The sequence below is a fragment of the Dermacentor andersoni genome, chromosome 3 (genome assembly GCF_023375885.2).
Source record: "Dermacentor andersoni chromosome 3, qqDerAnde1_hic_scaffold, whole genome shotgun sequence".
Classification (NCBI taxonomy): Eukaryota; Metazoa; Arthropoda; class Arachnida; order Ixodida; family Ixodidae; genus Dermacentor; species Dermacentor andersoni.
Genome location: NC_092816.1, coordinates 151,336,385 through 151,351,835, shown reverse-complemented (window position 1 = coordinate 151,351,835; position 15,451 = coordinate 151,336,385). Strand labels below are relative to the sequence as shown.

The 15,451-nt window shown below is 47.4% G+C and overlaps 1 protein-coding gene across 1 annotated transcript; it reads left to right on the top strand.

Moving 5' to 3' along the window:
• The first annotated feature begins 1,212 nt into the window (after positions 1-1,212).
• LOC129382891 (uncharacterized) lies at positions 1,213-13,764 on the top strand. Its single transcript, XM_055067123.2, has 3 exons — positions 1,213-1,339; positions 5,421-5,666; positions 13,490-13,764. The coding sequence occupies exons 1-3, from the start codon at positions 1,214-1,216 to the stop codon at positions 13,562-13,564; spliced, it is 447 nt and encodes a 148-aa protein (XP_054923098.2). The 5' UTR covers position 1,213; the 3' UTR covers positions 13,565-13,764.
• The last annotated feature ends 1,687 nt before the right edge of the window (positions 13,765-15,451 follow it).

Genomic DNA, 15,451 nt, shown 5'->3' with positions numbered 1-15,451 from the left:
TTGCGGGGCGTATCAACTTGGAATTAAATTCCACAACGACACCAGTTGGGACAAATGCGCCATCAAACTCTCTGTAAATTGACTGTTATTTCATTTACTTTTTTTAACAAAACGCTCTCTTATGATTTGAAGTACAAAATTAACTAGAAATCTGATGTATTTGGTCTCCCACTTTGGGAAATAATGTCACAAAACTGGTGTCATCCTAGATATTCACTTCAAGTGGATGGATCTTGCAAGCTCACCGGCTACAATTCGTAAATAGCGACATGTGTCGTCGTGAAGTAATTACTTAAGAAGTAAATTAGTAAATTCTTGTTGATTAGTAGAGTACGTATTTTGATTTCTGGCTCCAGCAATGTCCGCCTCTTCGAATAATCCTGCTCGACAACAAGTATTCAGCTTTCTGCCACGGGCGGTTTTTAAGAATTCCGTAAAACTTGAATATGACTACCCCGCATAAATCTGCATATCATGGGCTCACAGGTGCCACTAGAGAACGGTGTCTTTGTCATCAAGCTAACTGTCTATCTCATTGAAAAGAGAAAGCTTATGATGATCAGCAGCTCATTTTACTTTCATAAATTTCTTACATTTGAGTTACCCCATACTTGGGCCATTGTGGTACCTGCCACTGGGTATGTTTCCACTTCATGTCCGATTCCCTACCATTGTTACGCATGCCACTGTGACTCAAGGTGCATGAAATGCCTAACTGTATTTAGATACCAATGTTACTCCTTTCCCCGCCCTTTCTCTTTCCCCGACGAGCATCACCCATTGCCTTCATTCTTGTGGCGTAGCTGCGTCGAAGTCTCGCATTGTGCGTAGTCCTGGTTTGGCGTTTGCTTTCCGCCACAAATTAGGAGCGGTGCGGTGCCTAAACACAAGCTTGCACCGTATTAGTGTGGGCGTTGTGGCCTCTGCACTGCATAAATGTAAACATTGCATGAGATCATACTGCACGATATTGCATGTTGCATAGGATGAAAGCAATGTGCGTGTCGCATTTATTTGCATAGCATTTATTTACCGCATCACTAAGGCTCAATCTTCACATGCGCATTTCGACATGTGCATTGTAGCTCAATATTTTTTTAAGAGGAACAATCTTCTTTGTGGTTGAAAACACAGCCTTCCAAGGATCTGTTCGCCATATTTAAAGCTGCTGTTTCCACTTAAGCCCAAATGCTGCGTTCGTTCTCGCAGGTTCATGTCCTTGATACATCTCCGCATCGTAGACTCTGCGGCGCTGACAAGCATGGCACCCGTTCTGGCAGGCCTACCCACCATGGCGGGGTCAACGACACTGAGACCTGTATGGTTCGTCTTCTCGCTGGTGAGTAACGCACGCTTGCGATGTTGGGCGTTGACTCTGGTTTTCCTACTGAAGCGCATGCAAAACGTGTAAATCTTAGGGCCTTCATTAAATTGTTGCCTGACTTACACAAGCTATGGCTACTTACATAATGTATGTACACTTAAAGGTCGAGTGTATGGACAATCTAATAGTTCGCACATGGAGTGACTACGTGCTCATTTTTACCTTTGTGACAGCCATCATTCCTCTCGTCAATTTTGTTTGTTGTGTAGCAGTGTTATTGGGCAACCGCTGAACCAATTTCAATGGAACTTATTACATTTAAAAGGAAAGTAGTCAGCGGTCAGAGTATACATTCTATATTGTCCATTTATTATTTCCGCATTCTGAGTGGAAGATGAGTAGAAACAAGATTTAATTGCCATGCTTACCAACACGGCAAGCCTGTAGGAGAACAGCCGTCCCAACTTCGTGAAATCCTCTATGAAAGCGTTTAAAGGTACGAATTCAATATATTCAGATTCCGTAACGTCATTGCTTTCTACATTACTTTTGAAAAAGTGATATTCACGAATTATTTTATGAAACTGACTGGTGGCAAAATTTGTTAATATTGTCCACTGTACACGTCACAGTAGACGTGGTTTGAAAAACTGAGACTTTAGGTTTTTATGTGCAGACACAAGTCTTTAAAGTTCACTTCCTGTCTTTTTATTTTATTCTTGTCATATTTTGTGAATGCTCTGAAGGCCTAAAGAAGAGTCTCCTCCTAAGAGTCGCAATTTCACGCTTGAATTATTTTAAGTTCACCAAATTTGATCCAAATTGATTCCAGGATGAGCACATCAGAGCGATTCTGCATTCTACATGTATATCAAGCGCTGATAGGAAGCCTTCCTAACCGTTTAGGTTGCCCTACACAAGACGGCCGATCTCACGACTACACCTCCATTCAAGCTGACCGCTGTGTGCAGACATCAAGGATGGAATGAGGAAAAAAATGCACAAACTCTACTAGAGTTGCCTAAGTATGCGTAAGCGTACTTCAAGTGTTGCCGTCATGTTACATTCTACATGTTGGAGCACAGGCCGCCGTATGACTACCTGCTGAGCCAACAACCTGGTGACCCTTATCATAGCCCTTCATGGCGCCATAAATTTTCGTACTCCATTAGAATTGACAGGTGTTGTCCGCTCAAAAGATGTCACCCACACAAAAGAGTATTTGTACGCTTTCCTTTACCGCAATTAGCTACACGAGGGCTCATGCTAGGAATATTTGCTCCGTTCACAAGGTGTATTTTCTTCGCAGCATCACGCTTGTTCGAACACTCCACATGATTTTCGTATTAATTGTGGTACATGATTTTATTTGCTAGCTATTTTTGCTGTGTCCTTGTATTAACATCAGACTCCGTATCATAGACACGTTGCCGTATGTCGTACGCATACCTTTGTCCACACCGTAAGCTCCAGGACCAGCAAAGCCAGGAGCCGAAACGCTGCGCCACTTCAACTTAGTCCTTAATTGAAACTATGAGTAAGATAATAAAAACGCTGAGGCTCACAGCAAGCAATACAACAATGGATTGCCCAACAGCAAAAAGATTTGATAATTAGCAATGTTTAGGCGTTTCTGCGTTTGTTCGTCTCGCATGGAAAAATGTAGCCTCGAAGGCGTTTCGAAAAATAATGATTCGTAGTCATATGACCGAGGAAAGTCTAAAGTAGAAAAAAAAAATGATGAAAATGCTGAAAGCACATCAATTAAAAACTTGATGTTTGTCAGTTACGGACACCGCACTGCTACTCATAAAGTGTCATGAAGAGTGTGAAAAATCCGTCTATTGCGCAAATACAGCAACAGCTAGAGAACATCAGAGATTAAGCAGAACTTCGGCGCACACCCTTAATGTTACTGGCTTCAGCAGCAGCGCACGCCGAATACACTTGTCCCCCGTTCCCTTTCGGCGCGAAGTCGTCGTAGGGGTACATAAGCCGGTTGCTCGTTCTGTGCACAAGCGAACACAGCGAAGATGTCAAAGTCCCGAGAAAGACGGAAAAAAATATTTATCGACTGGCAATCACACAAAGATTAAAAGAATTAAAAAAAAAAACACAGGGACACTAACACACATGCACCTAATCTAGATCAATGATGAATACAAAAGAAATAGAACGGTTAACAGTAAATATAGAAATTAACACTCCACAAAACACACTTAACGGTGGTCAATTAAACAGACTTCAAAAGAAAACAAATGATGGCATACGCATGGCCGTGCAGCAGCAGCATTTCTATCAAGCGTCCAGTCGACGGCAGAGCTTTCCCCAAGAACGCTGGCAAGCCGATCTCGTTACGGTGGATGCGATTGCTGGGCTGGGTTTCCCGGGAGTCTAGGTCTGACGTTTTCCCTAAAGCAGGTTGAGCTAACTTGAGGGGAACTACGGTGAGCTTGGATGCAGACGTTGGTTTGTCGTCACCTACGTCAACTCTCGCAGTTAAGAGCGGCTAGGCGGCCCCGGCAATTCTCGACGGCACTAGCTTCTTGACGCTATTCAACATATTGTAGGCTCAGCTTCTAGACTGCTTACCTCAGTCTAAAACTTGCGATTAAATAACTTCTCCTTTCCCTAGTTCCCTGTGTTCCCACGGCAGATATTGGTGACGATCCAATAAAGTTCACCCAGTTGGATCCCGATTCCTCCCAAGGTCTCGGCCACGCCCCTTTTAATTAGGGGTAAGGGAACGGGTGATTCCCCGGGGCAGTTAGAGGTCCCGCACTCGTATTGCACCACATACGCACACCCTTGACTCCGTGGCGGGCCTCTATTGTTCGTTCACAAACACAGGAGAAACGACGGCGTCCGCCCATACGGCGCTGTCGGCACACATACACTGTCAGCACTGCGTAGACACAGGATTGCACAGACACACCACATATTTCGGAGTAGTTGCACCCCCGCCGTCTTAGTAAGCTTCTCAATGTGGGGCAGAGAATACACAGGGGTTCCTACAAAAATCTGTCTAGGCGTCACGGTCGCTACGACGACAAAAAGATAATAATCTCTAAACCTGCTTTCGACTTCTTTCGGCCCCAGTGGCCCGAGTGGCCGGCAATACCCTTCTTGATCGCCGCTCCCCATTTCCACGATTTTTTGGCACCCGTTGATCGGTGCTTCGCCGAATAGAATAATGCCGCACTGTGACATACACTTATGCACTAAAACTACTCAACGTACTTTGATATGACAAATGAGAGCGCGCTACAAAGATGAAAGCACGCGCAATCCCCGGCTATCAATTGTGGCCTCTGGCCGATCAGCTGCAACAGCAGCTTCCACCGCTTAACCGCGTCACCTCAAGCGGCACATACAAACATAATTATGTTCGTAAGACTGCTGCCCGCCTATCGTAGGAATTCCTTCGTACGTCGGCAACTGCGACGGCTGCTTAGTTTTGTCAATCGAGTTACTGTTACTATTGGGGTAAGCATTGAAGTTCGCACCCGTGCTACCATCACATACACGGTTCTTGTCGTCTACAGCGCAAATTTCTTGCTGCGGTGCGCATCGCAAGCTTTTTGATCTTACTAACGGCGTTAGCGTTGCGAATACGCTCTTTTCGTAAGATATTTCTAGCACCAAAACTTGCTGGTAAGATCGTTTGGTCAACTGGGCCCCTTATTATGCCATATTGTTTTCTTACGATCTCAAATAGGATATAAGTACTTTTAACGACAAAATATCGAAGTAACTGATAATCAGGATGTGTTATAAAAGTCACATCATCAGGTATAAAGTGCTTCAAAAAGTGTGGCCACCGTTTCGATAGGGGACCTACATCTAGTTCGTGAAGGATTATTATAAGAATGGCAGTGAGACATAGACACGGACAAGTAATAGGGGATTATCAGTTCTATTATCTGTTCTTTCTAATAGCGGGGACTCTTTTATGCATGACAATATTTGGCTCACGTTACGTGTACTTTGTTTATGCTTGTCTATTGCCGTACTTTCTGTGTCCTGCTGCCGACCTTATAGCAGAGCAAAGTACCACGAACGGCTGACTAAGCTTGGCCACTCTTAACCCCTGCAGACGTGCCTGGTAACGGCCATGGGGTTACTGTTGTACCAGGACGAAGGGATGGGTTCGCAGAGACTGCAGAGCTTTGGGTGGGCCTTCCTGTCTGCCTGCCTGGTCGCTGGCCAAGAGTTTTTCGCGCACACCACGAAGGATATCCCCCAGGGGGTGCTGCTGCTCCACTCGTCCTTCACATCGCTCCTCTTCTCAACCCTGCTCGCCGGCAACGTGCTCGAAAGCCCCAAGGCGCTGCTGACCAAGGTAACCGGGCCCTTGCGTAGACTACCACTCGTATCGCTTTCATTCGCTTGGAAGCTCAACCCACCCGCCGCTCTGGCTGAGCATACATGGCGTTCTGGCGTGGAACACGAGGTAGCGTGTGCAAATGTGGCATTCATGACGTCCGCATCCCAACGATTGCGTAATGCAACATGCACATTCATATGCTTTGCAGGTTAGAGGCTAACTGCAAAGAACCTGTACTTCGAGTTAATGATTAGTAGGAATTATTTAAGCAACCTTGACAAGGTTGTAGGGCTGGTAATTCTGCAGTTTTCCTATCGTCCGCCTTTATGTATGAATTAGGTAGATTATCGTGCCCCTGTTGCTTAGTGCATATGACGGAAATCTCTGACCACGACTTCTGAGCGGAAGAAGAGATATATAAACGAAGCTTAAACCTTCCGTCGGCGTTATTTTTGCGTCATCAAACACATTAACAGAGTTTGTGTGTTGTGTGCGAAGCATACGGCGGTTAGATCTTCCGTCACAAAACAGTGAACCGATCCCCGAGACTTATGTATATCTACCCACTACTGGGAACTCGTCCATCCTTTGGGCTCCACAGAAATAAGTCCAATTCTAATCCTTTCCGATACTCTACCAATCACGATGCGCTGCTTGCGGTGTTAAAATACTGCTCGGCCCCACTAAACGCAGGAGTAATTAATGCAGCGGCGACGCACCGATAACTGAATGCAGCTACAGTAAAACGTAAAGCACTTTGAAGCTGTTATAATCATGAGGTGATGCGAGCAATTGGGGAAAGAAGCAATGGTGCCAGCGCTAAAATTCACAGAATGTATTCCTAAAATGAAAGACCTTATCGGGGGTGGAATATAAGGAAAGGTCGGCGGTATTGGAGGCCCATGGTAAAACCACAAATGTGGCACTGGAGGGTAATATAAAAAGGCCTCATTTGAACTCAGAGAAGTACAGAGCGAAATTGAGTTCGGGGAAATAGAAAGAACACACATGAAAAGAATGCGGTGGCTGAGGTGCGCCTTCATTCGCACCACAAAATCGTGCATGCAAATGGTGGAAGAGGTGAAGAATGTTGGCAAACAAGCACAGGGTAATGGAAATCTGATAAAATCACGCAGTCAGCATAACGAAAGCCAGATAAACAGAGACGGTAATGAGGGTGCAACGGATGGGAAGAAAGTACATGGAAATTTACAAATTTCAATTTGCGCCCGTTACACCTGCGCCGACTGCTCCAGCACGCACATCCGAATGGCGATGATCGCCTCTTCTCCCATCCGTCCAACCACGCGCTACTCGCTTGCATTGCAACGCGTGTTATATCGGTGGCTGCGTTGTCACAATCGCAAGAATGGTCTCGTCAGCCCACAATTCGTACACATTATTTATGTGTCGTTAAGTGCCACAACAGCCTCTCAAACACGGGCCACTGAGTCAAACGCGTCAAGCTGAACTACGTGTTTCAGGGGAAACTCAGAGACGAATGAGGCAGACGCTGTGAGCCGTACAACAGTAAAACCAAGCTCTTTTCTGTTCGTATGCCTGCTTTTTATCCATGTGGTGCGTTAAATTGAGTGGTAAACAGCGATAAACCTTAGCAAGGTTTCTACTTGCGGGCGCACTCGCGCTATGCTGGACGCTTTCGGGAAGAAGCCTGCTGCCGGTCTTGCTGATGAGAAACATTGTCATGATTGAGTGCACAATATGGACATTTGGAAACGCTGTATGCAATAGCGTGTTCTGGTAGCGATTAAACGGGCAAATCTCAAGTACGTTCTCTAGGAATTCCACCCGCAGTCAGCAAGCCTGTGAGGCAGGCGCGCGTCGAACCGACAGCAGTACTTCTTTACGCAATTTGCAATTGTGCACTGTTTGTCATTAAACACTTTATATACCTATTTTATAAGCCATTGCGAGATTTCGCTCTAGCAATTGCCGGTAACTGTCGCCAAAACAAGGATAATTTCTCTTTCTTTTACATACGGCCTTCATCTATGTGATGTTAAGTGTTTTTGAGATATGCGCAAGACTCCGAGTACAAGCTGCGTAACGTTTGCTCTTTCCAAAACGCACAATGACGTCATAATCGTATACAGAAATGTCTGTGATTCACATTCCTTCTTAAAGTACTTTTGAGCGGTGAAACGAGGGATCACTAGTCTACCAAGCCATTGAAATTGGTTGCACAAAACATGGCGCGTATGTATTAAGGAAAACTAGTAGAAAAAAGGATATAATTTCTATACCAACGCGCCTACCGAAAACTAAATGGCACTCAGCACCACAGAATTTCGTTAGCAGGCTTTACATCCTAAAGAAATAAGCAGTACTTGCTTTTATTTCGCACGTTTCTAAGCGCTGTGGCTTTGCGCCTTTGAATTTCTATGGGAAAGACAAGCAGTATACGTTTTTCATTCACGCATGTCTAAGCACGGTGGCTTCTGTTGTATTGAACTGGCGCATCCCTAAAGCTCTATGTTTAAAAATGTCTTGCGGATTATGTGTGAAACATATTTGGCATTTGAAAAGGCGTTTTATGTCAACATTTTGTTCAACGCTCTAAATGACAGGTACAGCAGACGCTCATTTTATTGATATTCCGTGCCCTACCCCCTTCACCCCCCAAAATAAAGAACAGGTATTCTGCTTGGGACAGCTTCTAGAGAATGGCACTGCCGTGCGCATATTGCCGTTTCCAAACCAGTTGAAATGCTGCCGTTACGAAAATGTATTGCTCCGCGCGTTTCGTAAATGGAGAGGTTTGGCTTGTCCGGTACTCCGGTAAAACGCAGGCAAGGCATACGCCCCTGGGCGTTGGGGCGGAGGCGTAAACTTGAGCGGTCTGCATGGTGCAGCCACCTGGTGGCGCAGTGCTCAAACAGACAGAAACAGCTAATGTTGCCGTAACCAAGTGTATTTTCTTTGTTGCGGGTGTAAATTTTTAGCAGCTACACGATTGCGCCTGCGTTTCACTGGAATACCGGACAAGCTAAACCTCTCAATGCTTCACTGCACGCCACCGGCACTTGCTCGCGCGAGCGTCCTCGTAAGGCTGCCCCGACCGGCTGTAAACACAAATAAAAAGACCACGGAAAGCTAATTGATCTATTACAGCGGATTAGCAGCCGTATTCCACATTTAGCACAAAACATTTATCCATTCAATACTGAGCCTATATAAAAAACAGTTTGACACAACTGCGGTCAAAAACCTAAAACTATTTCTCAGTACCGACACCGCAATTGGAACATGTCTGTCTAGTTTCCACAGTGTTGTATCTGATGTCTGAAACAGAGCATAGAGAGAGAGCAGGGGCGCTGTCGTCCAACATACAGCACGAGGGCCACCAGCAACGAACGACAGAACATGTACACGCGCTGCCGTTCCACAACAACGCGAGTGCCACTAGCAACTTTAGAGAAAGCAGGCACTCTGCAGTTCAGCATAGAGTGCGGCTGCCACGAGCAATAACCACGAGCATCGAGAAACAGCACGCATGCCGTCGTTCAACAAAAGCGTGAGCGGCACGGGCAACTAGAGAGAGAGTAGGCGCATTGCTGTTCAACACAGAGCGAGGGCCACGAGCAATGAGCTCGAGCAACGAGACACCGAAGGTGCGCTGGTGTTCAACAGCGCGAGCGCCACGAGCAACTCAAGAGAGAGCAACGAGGGCGAACAACTAGAGACAGAGAAGGGGCCCTGCCGTTTAACATATAGCGCGAGTACCGCAAGCAACTTCAGAGAAAGCAGGCGCGCTGCGGTTCAACATACAGCATAAGGGCCACTAGCAGCAATCCGATGGAATGAGAGAGAATATGTGCCGTGCCGTTCAACTGCGCAAGCGCGGCGAGCAACTAGACAGAAAGAGAAACATGGGACAACACAACGCACGCATTGCCGTTTAACATCGCGAAGGCGCGCTGCTGTTGAACATACCTCGCGAGGGCCACGAGCAACAACAGGGTACGCGCGCTGCATTTAAATAGCAGTGCAGGTAATATGATCAACTAGAGCGAGAGCAGGGGAGGTGTTCTGTAAGAGTCCACCTAGGGGACATGTCCATTTCATCTTCTGTTGAAGTGCTGATTGGCTGTGGCGCCTGGTTGCTGCGGACGCGCAGCCCAGCCCAGCCAATCAGAACTTAAACTGCAGACAAAATGGACATGTCCACTACGTGGACTCTGACGGAATACCTTCCCAAGTTCACTACCACTCAACATGCAACACGAGCGCCACGAGCAACTAGGGAGAGAGAAGGTGCGCTACCACTCAACATGCAGACGAGGGCCACGATCAACTAGTGAGGGAGAACAGGTGCACTACCGCTCAACACGGAACACGAGGACCACGATCAATTAGAGAGAGCAGGCGCGCTACTGCTCAACATACAACGCGTGTGTCACGATCAACTAGAGAGAAAAAGAGCAGGTGCGCTACCGCTCGGCATGCAACAGGAGGGCTACGATGAACTAGAGAGAGACGACTTGCGCCACCGATCAACATGGAACAGGAGGGCCACGATCAACTAGAGAGAGAACAGGGGTGTCACCGCTTAACATCCAACACGAGGGTCACGATCAATCAGAGAGAGAGAGAGAGAGAGAGAGAGCAGGTGCACCAATGCTCAACATGGAACACGAGGGCCACGATCAACTAGAGACAGACAAGGTGCGCTACAGCTTAACATTCAACAGGACGGTCAGCATCAACTAGAGAGAGACAGCAGATGCGCCCCCGCTCAACATGCGACGCGACCGCCACGATCAACTAGAGATAGAGAGAGAGGGAAGGTACGCTACCGCTCAATATGGAACACGAGGACCACGATTAACTAGACAGAGAGCAGTTGCGGCACCCCTCAATAAGCCGCGCGAGGGCCACGATCAGCTAGAGAAAGAGCAGGTGCGCTACTGCTCAGCATGGAACACGAGGACCAGGATCAACTAGACAGAGAGCAGGTGCGCTACCACTCAATATGCCACGCGAGCGCCACGAGCAACTAGAGTGAGAGAAGGTGCGCTACCACTCAACATGGAAGACGAGGGCCGCGATCAACTAGAGAGAGAGCAGGTACGCCACCACTCAACGTGCAACGCGAGTGTCGCGATCCATCAGGGAGGCAGAGAGAGAGAGCAGGTGCGCTACCGCTCAACATGGAACACGAGGGTCACGATCAACCAGAGAGAGAGAACAGGTGCGCTACCACTCAATATGCAACACGATGGTCACGATCAACTAGAGAGAGAGAGCAGATGCGCCCCCGCTCAGCATGCCACGCGACCGCCACGATCAACTAGAAACAGAAAAAGAGGGCAGGTACGCTACCGCTCAATATGGAACACGAGGACCCCTATTAACTAGACAGAGAGCAGGTGCGCCACCACTCAATATGCCACGCGAGGGCCACCATCAACTAGAGAAATAACAGATGCGCTACCGCTCAACATGCAACACGAGGGCCACGATCAACTAGAGACAGAGAAGGTGCGCTACAGCTTAACATTCAACACGAGGGTCAGCATCAACTAGCGAGAGATAGAATTTGCGCTGCCGCTGAACATGGTACACGAGGGCCACGATCAATTATAGATAGAGCAGACGCACTACTGCTCAACATGCAACGCGTGGGTCACGATCAGCTAGAGAGAAAGAGAGCAGGTGCGCTACTGCTCGGCTTGCAACAGGAGGGCCACGATCAACTAGAAAGATAACAGTTGCGCCACCGCTCAACATGGAACACGAGGGCCACGCTCAACTATAGAGAGAGCAGGTGCGCTGCCACTCAAAATGGAACACGAGGGCCACGATCAACTAGAGACAGACAAGGTGCGCTACAGCTTAACATTCAACAGGAAGGTCAGCATCAACTACAGAGAGACAGCAGATGCGCTGCCGCTCAACATGCAGCACGAAGGCCACGAGGCCACGATCAACTAGAGAGAGAGCCGGTGCGCCACAAGTCAACATGCAATACAAGGGCTACAATCAGCTAGAAAGACCGAGCAAGCACGCTCACGTTCACCATAGAACGCGAAAGTCACAAGCAACGAGTACGAGCAACGCAAGAGAGTACTGTGCTGCCGTTTAACAAGGCGAGCGCCACGACCAAACAATAGCGCAAGCGCCATGAGCAACTAGAGAGAGAGCAGGTGCGCTGCCGTTCAACATACAGCGCGAGGGCCGCTAGCTACGAGGAAGAGGACGCGCGCTGACGTGCAACATCGCGAGCGCCACGAGAAACTAAGGAGAGCGCAAGCGCGCTACCGTTCAACCTACAGCATGAAGGCCATGAGCATCGACCCTGAGCAACTAGGTTTTGGGCTCTATAGTTGTGTGTAGTGGCATGTGGTGTCCTGTATTGTTGCATATCTTTATTTGTGCATTTTGCTGCTACTTCAATCTGTCAAAATTAATCCCGCCTTACCACTTTCCCATTAGGTTATAGAGGGCACACTGGCGTGGTTTTTCCCAGAGCCGTGCATATAGACAAAGGATCGCCGTTCTGCAAAGCTCATGAACATTCCTTTGAAATTATCATTTACTTGACTCTTAAAAGCATTAGTATTTTACCTCTATGTGATGGTATCGATAATATTACGCTATTTCGCTAATCTGCTCTTTTTAATGCTATAGAGAGTTTTGGAATTCTAGGAATAAAACATTCGCAGCTTCGCCCGAATTTCAAGGTATCGACTGCAAAAGCAAATTAGTGGAGAGCCATGCGAAGCGAAGATAGTAGTTTTATCAGCCGTGAAAGTGGTAAACATAGACATACTAAGTAAATTAGCAAACATCCTATCACGCGTGCACAAGCAAACATGCAGACGTCTCACTAAATGACCGCGTAAACTCTGTCAAAACGCTGCAGTGAGGAAACGCGGCAGCTGCCGCGAGCGAATTAACCTTCGTGCTGCCGCTCGCATTAACGCGAACAACGCAGCGAAAACATAGTGCTGCCCGAACGCTTACAGCTCGCAGATTACTTTCAAGGTACAGCGGACCCGCCAGGCGCGCGCGGCCGCCCGGGCTGCCCAGAGGAGAACTCGCCCCCACTCTCTACACTCCTCGAAGCCTTGCGCGCGACGGAATGTAGCGCGCTTGCTCCTCACTTTCGTCCGCTGCGTGCGCGAGATCGAGGCGATCGCCGTCTCAACCTCGCGCGCTTTCACTCGCGCATACAGCATACGGCGCGCGGCGACGATTTTATCGCCCTTAGACATTATACGGAACCCCACGGCGGCGCCGACGGTGACGGCAGAAATGCGCCTAGAGTGTCCACATAATTGCTATCGCAATGAAGCCAAGATATTATAACTTACTACAACTAACACAGTCTATGAATTTTAGCCGCAATTGTTTGTCGACTGAAATAAAATTGTCTCCGACGCCTAAATTCCAGATATAACTATCGCATATTCATTGCTAAAACTAGCCTCTGTTGCACCAGGCCGAAAACATTACTTCTTTTCATTCTAAGTTCGTAACGTGCAGTGAAACATCGCCATGATTACGTTATAGTGACCGCATGCGGTAAGACGCTTAGAATGTCATAGTCAAAAGTACAGTCGATGGCTTTCTTTCACCATGGATAGTTCGACAGTATCTCAAATATCGATAGCACTATCGACAATTTTCCATCACTGCTCTGGACAAGGGCGTTTCTTAATTCAATCTTTATAAGAATGCAGCTTCAGTTACTGCGAATTAGGTCGGCGGGTCCTGTGCTTTGGCCACCGAGGTCATCAGCGCCTGTGAAAATTAACATTTCAGGAGCCACGTTGTGGCATAGTGCACAACACTGGTGCGATCTGGGCTCCCAGGTCGACATGGGTGAGATGAGCATGGCCAGCCAGACTGCATTCGCGTACGTCTTCTTCGTGTCCAAGGCGCGCTAGACGGATCAGGGACTGGCGAACATGTACAAGTACGCCATGGACTTGCTCATGGCGTGCGCTCTCACGTGGACGTTCCTGCCCGAGGATGTCGTGCCACGTTCCAGCTACGGAGCAGCCGTTTTCGTTCTTTGCGCCGTCGTGACGGCCGAGGTGCAGCGGCTGCACTACATGCCCCGACCAGCGCCAGGCGCCAGAGTCCGCATGCGCTTCCTCATGTGAAACCCCCAGCCTCACTCCGATTGCTCTTTTTATTCTCAAGCAATAATTATCAATATCGTCTCGTCTTTTAGCCTGTGTTATCATTGTGAAGCGAATCTAATAATGAAATACGCGCATTTGGTAAAATAAACGCATGTGTATCATTCGTTCAGATCAAAATGACTGCCTCTAACCTCCTCCGGTTCCTTCACAGAAGCCCTCCAAGGTCAACCAACTCAGCAAATGCGGCCATGCAGGGAAAGTCGCTTTACTCGTGTTCTTCTATAAATAATATAAAGCTTTGATCGATGCATTCTTTTGTTTCTTAGTTTTTTGTTCTCCAGGCACTTTGTGGTAGGTAGGTTCCTTCCACGCTTCCTTTCAGGCCGCAGCAGAAACGAATACATGCGTGGCCGATAGTGGAATTCCGACCTCCAGAAGAGCATCTCGATTCTCTACACATGAGGCCACGATCGTTGTGCTTGTTTTCTTTATTGGCAGTTTTGAGAAAACAAAACCGAGTTTCACGGCGAAAACGAGTCAACCTGTCTTTGGCTCACACGGCAGAAATAAACTGTCTTCAATACAACCAAATCATCAAGCACCATAATCTAAGTTCTTTGCAGCTAAAACTACGCAGAAGCTATGTAACATTGTGCTGGCTTTATGATAATCCCAGGTCAAAAATATTTAACATTTCATTACCGTAGTGAAAATGTCATTGCCATTTTACCATAAACCGCATGACATAGACACAGCAGTGTACGATTGTATAACAGGTATTCATTGATGACGTCACAATTATTTGTTTCTCTCGCTTTCGCACTCTCAGTACCTATGTAAACCCAGCAATCGGCATGTCGTAAGTTCGCGTCCAGTGGCCGTCGTCGAAATCGTGCCGTCACCGTTCCACGATAGTTGTCACTGTCGTCTCACTGCTGTCGTCGCAGACAGGTTCCCCTAAGCCAAATAGCAGCTCGCCTTGCACAAACGCGTTGTTCTACCTGGCGGCACTGCGTAACCTCGAACATTGCCAGGTAGCCACCTATCTGCAAACTGCTTAGCATAACATCGATACCCAGAGTGCGTGGGTCCGTGTTCCTGCACATCATGTTTCTCTTTCTTGCATTTTGAAGACACGATCTTCTGTGGCGAGATCTCCTGAGGCAATTTGAGGCTTTCTATATTGCATGTAGGAGAAGGAAAAGCCTGCCAAATCAAACTGGGAACGAAACATACTCGCCACGTTATTGTAGGGCTATGTATTCAGCCGTAATGTGGAGTCATTACGGAAACAAGATCAAAATTTAACGCAGATGCTCTCGTTCAAACTGGACATGCCTGAAAGCTGAACCGAAAGTGTGGCTTTATTTAATGAAAAATGCGCGCCGATCCTGGACACAATGCACTCTAAAAATGTGGGCTGATTTCGCGAGGTAGTGCAGTCTAAAAAGAACGAACTAAATGTAAAGGAAAATAAAGCGTGAGTAACAGGCTCTATGTAAGGGTAAGATGGCAAGAAAGAAAAACAAGTTCTTATGGGGGAGCCTCTGTTCGCTCCCTAATTACAGACATGGAAAAGCGTGGAACAACAGAACCCATAGACAGTGGCAGCAGCCACGATACTCGGTGAACTCTTATTGCTTGAATAAAGAAGCATTGTCTTTTCGACATTTTCTTTCTTACGTT

Coding starts and splice junctions, on each gene's coding strand:
- LOC129382891 (XM_055067123.2), top strand. CDS start 1,214: ATGTCCTTGATACATCTCCGCATCGTAGACTCTGCGGCGCTGACAAGC. Junction 1,340..5,420: donor TATGGTTCGTCTTCTCGCTG/GTGAGTAACGCA, acceptor TAACCCCTGCAG/ACGTGCCTGGTAACGGCCAT. Junction 5,667..13,489: donor CCAAGGCGCTGCTGACCAAG/GTAACCGGGCCC, acceptor CTGGGCTCCCAG/GTCGACATGGGTGAGATGAG.